Source organism: Hippopotamus amphibius, chromosome 12 (assembly GCF_030028045.1).
Source record: "Hippopotamus amphibius kiboko isolate mHipAmp2 chromosome 12, mHipAmp2.hap2, whole genome shotgun sequence".
NCBI lineage: Eukaryota > Metazoa > Chordata > Mammalia > Artiodactyla > Hippopotamidae > Hippopotamus > Hippopotamus amphibius.
The window spans coordinates 11,262,310-11,269,079 of NC_080197.1; the positions used below are offsets into that span (position 1 = coordinate 11,262,310).

The 6,770-nt window shown below is 56.6% G+C and overlaps 1 protein-coding gene across 1 annotated transcript; it reads right to left on the minus strand.

Moving 5' to 3' along the window:
* Positions 1-210: 210 nt before the first annotated feature.
* On the minus strand, positions 211-6,377 carry SNAI1 (snail family transcriptional repressor 1). The gene is made up of 3 exons (XM_057702996.1): positions 6,226-6,377; positions 4,981-5,508; positions 211-1,232 (listed from the first exon to the last, which is right to left on the minus strand). Exons 1-3 carry the CDS (start codon positions 6,305-6,307, stop codon positions 1,048-1,050), a joined length of 795 nt encoding a protein of 264 aa, XP_057558979.1. The 5' UTR covers positions 6,308-6,377; the 3' UTR covers positions 211-1,047.
* Between the last annotated feature and the right edge of the window lie 393 nt (positions 6,378-6,770).

Below are 6,770 nucleotides of genomic sequence, written 5' to 3' on the forward strand. Positions count from 1 at the left end.
CAGGTGTTTCCCAACCTCTGCATCGGACAGGACATCCAGGCTCCGAGGACGACCCATCTGCACAAACAAGGTCCAGAGCCATGTGATGTTTGAGGCCAAGAGTTAAGGCTGTGTCAGGACTATCTAAGCTCCACCAATCCCTGCCCCCTCCTCCCTCCCTAAAGGCCCTTTAAAATACCCACTCTCCTATACAACCAGGTAGACTTTTTTATATATAAATTAACCACTTTATTGAATATCAATAAACCATACATATAACTATACAAAACGTTTCCTTAGTACAAAATGTCGCTTGCAATATAAATACCAGTGTACCTTTAAAAATGTAAACATCTTTCTCCCGGGCCCACCTGTCGGGCCCCGAAAATAGTTCTGGGAGACACATTGGTGGGGCTGAAGTGCCCCACTTGGGCCCCCGACAAGTGAAGGCAATTATTCACAGTCCCTTTGGAGACGTTGTTAAATTGCCCGTGAAACAGGTGCCACCATGACACACAGGAGGCTGAAATAGCTGCCCAGGCCCTGGGGCATCCTGGGGTCTAGACTCCTTGTGTCAGGGTCCACGCCCGCGGGTGCACCTGGGGGTGGATGCTTGCATAGTGAGTCGCACCTCCCGGAGGGGTGGCCTGAGGGCTCCTGTCAGGGAGGCTGGGGTCCCCCGAGGGGGGTGGGAGCTTCTTATCAGTCTGCCGGCTTTTGTCTTGGAGCTCAAAGCAGCTGTATCCAAACAGCTCTGGATACACAAACCCACGCGGAAAGGCCAACTCCAGAACTCTCCGGAGCAGCGGCTGCCAGGAAGGGTCTCTGCTGCAAGCCACCCTCCCATCAGCCGTCCACAGAAAGGTCCCCCCCGTCAGAGCCTGGTGAGGTGCCCAGAGCAGAGGACTGGGAAATGGTCCTCAGAGTTCTGTGGGGCCAATGCAGCCAGAAGGCGGAAGCAGGAGGGAATTCTGTGGCAGCGAGGATGCCGGGTCCTTCCTTCTGGAGTCCAGAGAGGCTGCTGCGGGGTGGGAGGAGGGCCTGAAGAGGCAGAAGGAGCCTTGAGAGTCAGCGGGGCCCCCCTGAGCAGCCCGACTCTTGGTGCTTGTGGAGCAGGGACATTCGAGAGAAGGTTCTGGAGCACGTCTTGCACTGGTACTTCTTGACATCCGAGTGGGTCTGCAGATGGGCCCGCAGGTTGGAGCGGTCGGCGAAGGCGCGGCTGCAGTGGGGGCAGGAGAAGGGCTTCTCGCCTGGGGAGAGAAGACAGGAAGGAGTTGAGTGAGGCTCAGTCACTTGGGAGAACAGCTGATGTCTATTGAAATCCCCACCCATCCCCAGCCTTTATAGCCCGGCTCACCCAGCCTGCCTGGAAGGACTCCCATGACCGAGAAAAGCCAGGCCATACAGTGTCCCAAGTGTCCTGGATTTGGCAGGGAGCGTTGCTGCCTCCCACCATGTGGCCCCGAGCAAGTCAGCTGGCTTCTCTGAGCCTCCATTTGCTCATCCGTAAAATGGAGTTGTTCATCCCCCAGTCACAGGGGTTGGGCATTGAGAGAAGGTTGAATCAAGTACTTTTCCTGCCCTGCTGGTAGGAAGTGCTTAACAATGATGACAGTGATGACAACTGTGTTTGCTGAACACTTTGTGCCAGGGACAGTGGAAGCACGTTACACTATCTCATTTCACCTCACCTTCATCCTGAGTTTAGAGATGGTGAATCTGAGGCGCAGGGAATATACAGCGTCTCAGCAAAAACCAAGGAGCCTGACTCCAGGGCCCCTGATTTTAACCACTACACAGACTGCCTCTCAGTTAAGGGAGCTGTAATGGGTGTTCCTTATTAACCCCTGGGTTTACTTCCTCCAGGGACAAAGCTTAAGAGTCAGCCTTAAAGCCCTATCCCCACCACACTAAGCAGGTCACTCCTTTACCCTGCTTCCCAGCAACCAGGATCACAGGGTAGTTTCAAGTCTGTCCCCCAATCAGACTGAGTCCCATGAGGGCAGGAACACCTCCCCCCAATCCATTCCAAGCTTCCAGTCCCAGGCCTAGAATCCCTGAGAGGCTATAGAAACCTTTTACCTTATGACTTTTTTTTTTTTTAAACCCCACCTGTGGCCTTCATGCCACCTGCCCGGCCAGGCTGTATTGGGAAGAGTCTTGCCCTAGGGGCTGGATACACAGTAAGAGCTCAATAAGTGTTTGTATAACAACGTCTTTTTTTTTTAAGGTCTCAAAAGAGTCGGACTCCTCAGTCACCGCCAGAAAACACCATTCACCAACTTTTCCAAATTCCTGCCCCAATCCAGAGAATATAACTCACATTCCAGAAACAGCAAATGCTGTGTTTCGGTTTCTTCCTGGGGCTGCAGCATTTCCCAAATAAAGTCAGAAGAGTAACTCATTAAACAAATACTAATCAAGCTCCTGCCACATGCCAGGCACTGTTCTATAATACTGAATATTCTTTTCCCCCCAAAACCTACATTCTCCTACCCTCCCATTCCCAGCCTTATATGCCCCTAGGCCAAGGTCCACTAGTTAAATCCCAGCGCTGGAATTAAGAGCTGGGAATGAATGAATTCCAGCAGGCTCCTGGCTGCCTGGGGCACTGCACTGAGCAGGGAGGGCGGGGTCCAGAAGCCAGATGCCTGTGGCCCACGGTGGAACCACGTTCATGGGCTCCGTCTCCTGGGGCAGATACACAAGGAAACAGACCGCTGGCAGCGCGGGGACCTAGCCAGAGGACTGGGGAAGGGATGCCTGAGTCATCTGCTCTGCCATTACTGAGCTGCCTCTGCATACCAGGCCCGAAGGGTTTGATGACTGCATTCTACAAGGTCCAAAGGAAGTTCTTCCTCATTCACACACTCCTTTGTGAACTCAGGGCCTGCGCTATTCAGATCTGGAAAAGGGCATGGAGTCCTGTATTCCCCACGTCCCCCTCACCCCCTTGGCTGAGGTGAAGGAGCCCTGGCTCCAGCCTACGAGCTGTGACTCGGGAAAGTGACTTCCTTCTCTGCCTCCGTTTCCTCACCTGTAAGATGGGGATGATGATGGCACTTCTCTCATAGGACTGTTGGAGTTGCTGCCTTGACACAGGTGAAGGGAGCCCTGAGCACCGCGCCTCCCCGCCTCGGGTGCTGCAAGTGCTCAGTGAACTTGTTATCTTTATGTTACAAGCAGGATTAGACACAAACCTGAACAAAGCCACAGGCTTGATGGGATGTAATGGGTAAAAGTCTGAGCAGGAGGCAGAGGACCTCCACCCCTCACAGATCCCCCCTCCCCGCCCCAGCCGTGTCTTTATGGTGCTCCTGGAGTGTGAAATCGGCACCAGGCCGGCGGGGACAAAGGCCGCCGAGGGGGGCAGTGTACATGCGATACTCCCTGGATTAAAGGGGCCTGACACACTGTGGGCCAGCAGCTGCGGCCCGGAACAGGTGCTGGGCACCGCTGCCCCGTGCACCTGCTCCACTCCCCAGCCCCCGCCCCCTGGGCGCACCATTAAGGCACATAATGGGAGTCGATGAGGATGGCGATGGTGCATTTCAACAGGCTTTTTGTGTCTGAGCCATGCCTTTACATTAAAATAATGTCCGACTGGGAGGGGAGGAAGCTGGGGGGCCTAGGGGAGCATCCGAGGGCTTCCACTCCCCCCAAATAGAGACCCCATCAGCTGGGCAGACACCCAGGACAGAGGCCAGGCAGCTGGACCTTTACACGTTAAAATCAGGGCTGTACTTGTGCACCAAGTAAAAGAGACTTGGGTAGTAGCCACAGTCTGCAAGCTGTGGAGGGTGCCTGGGCCCCTCTGGCAGGAGTAATGACGACCTCAATAATGCCTGCAGAATGCCAGGCTTCACAAACCACCTCACTGACCCTAGGGACTCAGAGGTCAGCCCCCAGACCAGGAAATGCCAGCACTGAGTCTCCAACCTGGCCAACCTGACCCCCAAAACCAACAGTCATGACCCTTGAGCCCTCTTCTCTCCAGCAGACACTCTCCAAAGAGCAGCCCCAAGCAGGGTGGCCTCCCAACGTTCATGTTCTGAAAAGGTGGAGTGGCTAACCTTTTCTGCATTTCCAGAAAGCTAAAGGCTAGAACAGGCTCCATTTCACAATTTTCTACACCTTAGAGTATCATGTTTTTGAAACACCAAGACATAATTGTGTTTTCTGCCAGCAAAGGTGATCCTGGGTCTGCATGATAGGATTAAGTTTATCTATTCCACAGTGTGAGTGGGGGTGGGGAGAGCAGATCTGAGAACCATGATGATATTATAAAGTGATTAAGGAGCCACTATAAAATGCTGTCATAACCCACCCTGCAGGATTATGTTATAATCAGAGAGGCTCAGAGTTAAATCACTTGCTCAAAGACACACAGCATGGAAGCAGAATAAATACCAACTACCATTTGTGTGCGTGCTGACTAGTACCAAGCACTGTCCCAGGTGCTTCCTGTATGCGTTCTTTTCATCCAACCGGCACAAAAACCCCACAAGGTGTTTTTATGGTCATTTCACAGATGAGGATACTGAGGCTAAGAGAGGTGAAACATCAGCCCAAGGCTGGGGAAGATCCCAAAGCAGGATTCAGAGGCAGGTGGGGAGTCTGACAACATCCTGTCTGGCTAGGGTGGGGGTGGGCTGGGGAAAGGTGGAGCAGGGTGGGCCCCTTCACACCTGGCCCCAACAGCAAGGTGTTGGTTACACCTTTCCCATATCCAGCTCCAACCCATTTGGCTGAGGAACTGAGCCTGCAGAGGGACTTGTAAAAGTTATCTACTTAGCCCATCTGCTTAGCTGATGAATGAAGGAATGTTTCTGCCAAACTTTTCAGAGCCAGGCCCCTGAACTCTTGGGCTAGGAGTCAAGAGACTAGGGGGCCTCCGTTTCCACTGTCTGAAAATAACAGCAAACCCCATCTTATAAGAGCTGGTAGTGAAGGCAGTGGGATGGTAAGAAGGGCAGCAGGCCTGCAGGGCTGACTCACCGGTGTGGGTCCGGACGTGGCCCTGCAGCAGCCAGGGCCTGGAGAAGGCCTTCCCACAGGTGCTGCACACGCAAGGCAGCGTGTGGCTTCTGATGTGCATCTTGAGGGCGCCCAGGCTGATGTACTCCTTGTTGCAGTATTTGCAGTTGAAGGCCTTGCGAGACTGGGGGTCCTTGGCCACGGAGAGCCCAGCCAGCTGCTTGGGCAACTGGCCCAAGCCTGGGAAGGCAGCATAACCCTCGGCCTCCAGGGAGGAGGCTGAAGTGGAAGAGAAGGACGAAGGAGCCGGCGAGGGTGGGCTGGGGGGCTGGGAGCCTTTCCCGCTGTCCTCGTCAGACAGGGAGGTCAGCTCAACAGCCTTGGGGATCTCCTGGGGCAGAAGAGAGGCCCAGCCAATCGGCTGGGCTTGGGGTGCCAGGAGAGAGTCCCAGATGAGCGTAGGTAGTGAGGCCGTGGGATTGAGGACCTCGGGCGGCGGGATGGCTGCCAGCAGGTGGGCCTGGTCGTAGGGCTGCTGAAAAGTGAACTCTGGGGGGAGACAGAGAAAAGGGCAAGGTCAGGCACTAGATCATTCAGTCGGTCAGCAAACATTAGCCTGATGTGGGCCAGGGGCTGAGTGGGGCTGGCACGCAATGCTTATTAGGTGAATAAAAGATTCAGGACCAGGACAGACAGATTCCTGCCCTGGCAGAGCCCCCCTCCTCACCCAGGTCACCTGATTTTCCACCTCAACCTCCAGATTTTACAGGAAGGATCCCCCTCCCCCAGCTCCAACTCAAGGAGGTCGTTCTCAGGTCTCCTTCCTCCCCAGCTGCCCAAGTACCCAGCCTGAGGCAAGACCCCCAGTTTCCAGGCCCCTAATCTGCCCCCTCGCAAGGGACCACCTCTGTCCAGTCCCCCTTCCACACACAGTTCTTCTCCCACCCCCTCCCCGAAATCCTCTGGACTCCGGACTCTTTCCAGCCCGTGGTCGGCATGTATCCAGACACAAGCCTCCTCCTCTCACTTCTGCGCTCTCGGGGCAACCCGCTTTCTCGGCGGCTAAGAAATCCCCTCAGCCCAAGACCACTGCCCTCTAAAAGTCCTCTCCCAGTCTCCTGGATCCACCTGCCCCAGGCTGTATCTTCTGACTCGACTTAGGGCCCTCGATTTTGTCCCCAAGCCCCCTGGCCCTCAAGTGCCCCCCATGCAGCCTTCGCCTGCCTCCTCCAAACGCCCATGGGGTCCAGCGCCCCGTCCACTCACCTGGAGAAGAGTCGTGCAGCTCGCTATAATTGGGCCTCCGGCGGGAGCAGGCGGACTTCCTGACGAGGAAAGAGCGCGGCATGATGGCCGAAGCAGCAGGGGTCGCCGGGTCGCGCTGGGATCGCAAAGCCCTCCACCCGCGAGGCCGTGCCGCTGCGCTGTGAGTGGGGACTGGCAGCTAACTCCCTTAAGTACGCCAGCCGCGGGTGGGCGGGGCCGGCGTCGGCCTCGCCCCTTTGTCACCTCCGCGCCAATCGGGGCACGCCTTCGCCGGAGGCCACGCCCCAAGCAGGTGCGCAGGGGCTGGCGGGGCTCGCGCCGCGTGGCGCTGGGAGCCGGGAGGGGCCGCTCGGTCGCTGGGCCTCTGGCTCTGCACTCTTCGCCCGGCTGCGGGCTGCCGGGGGCGGGGCGCCGGGAACCCCTGACTAGGCGGGACCCCCTTCGGGACCCGAGCGCCCGCCAGCTCGACGCGGCACCGTCGCCCGCCTCTGGCGCCCCCTGGCGCCGCGCGCCGCCGGTCTGGGCACCTGAGCTCCGACACCGCC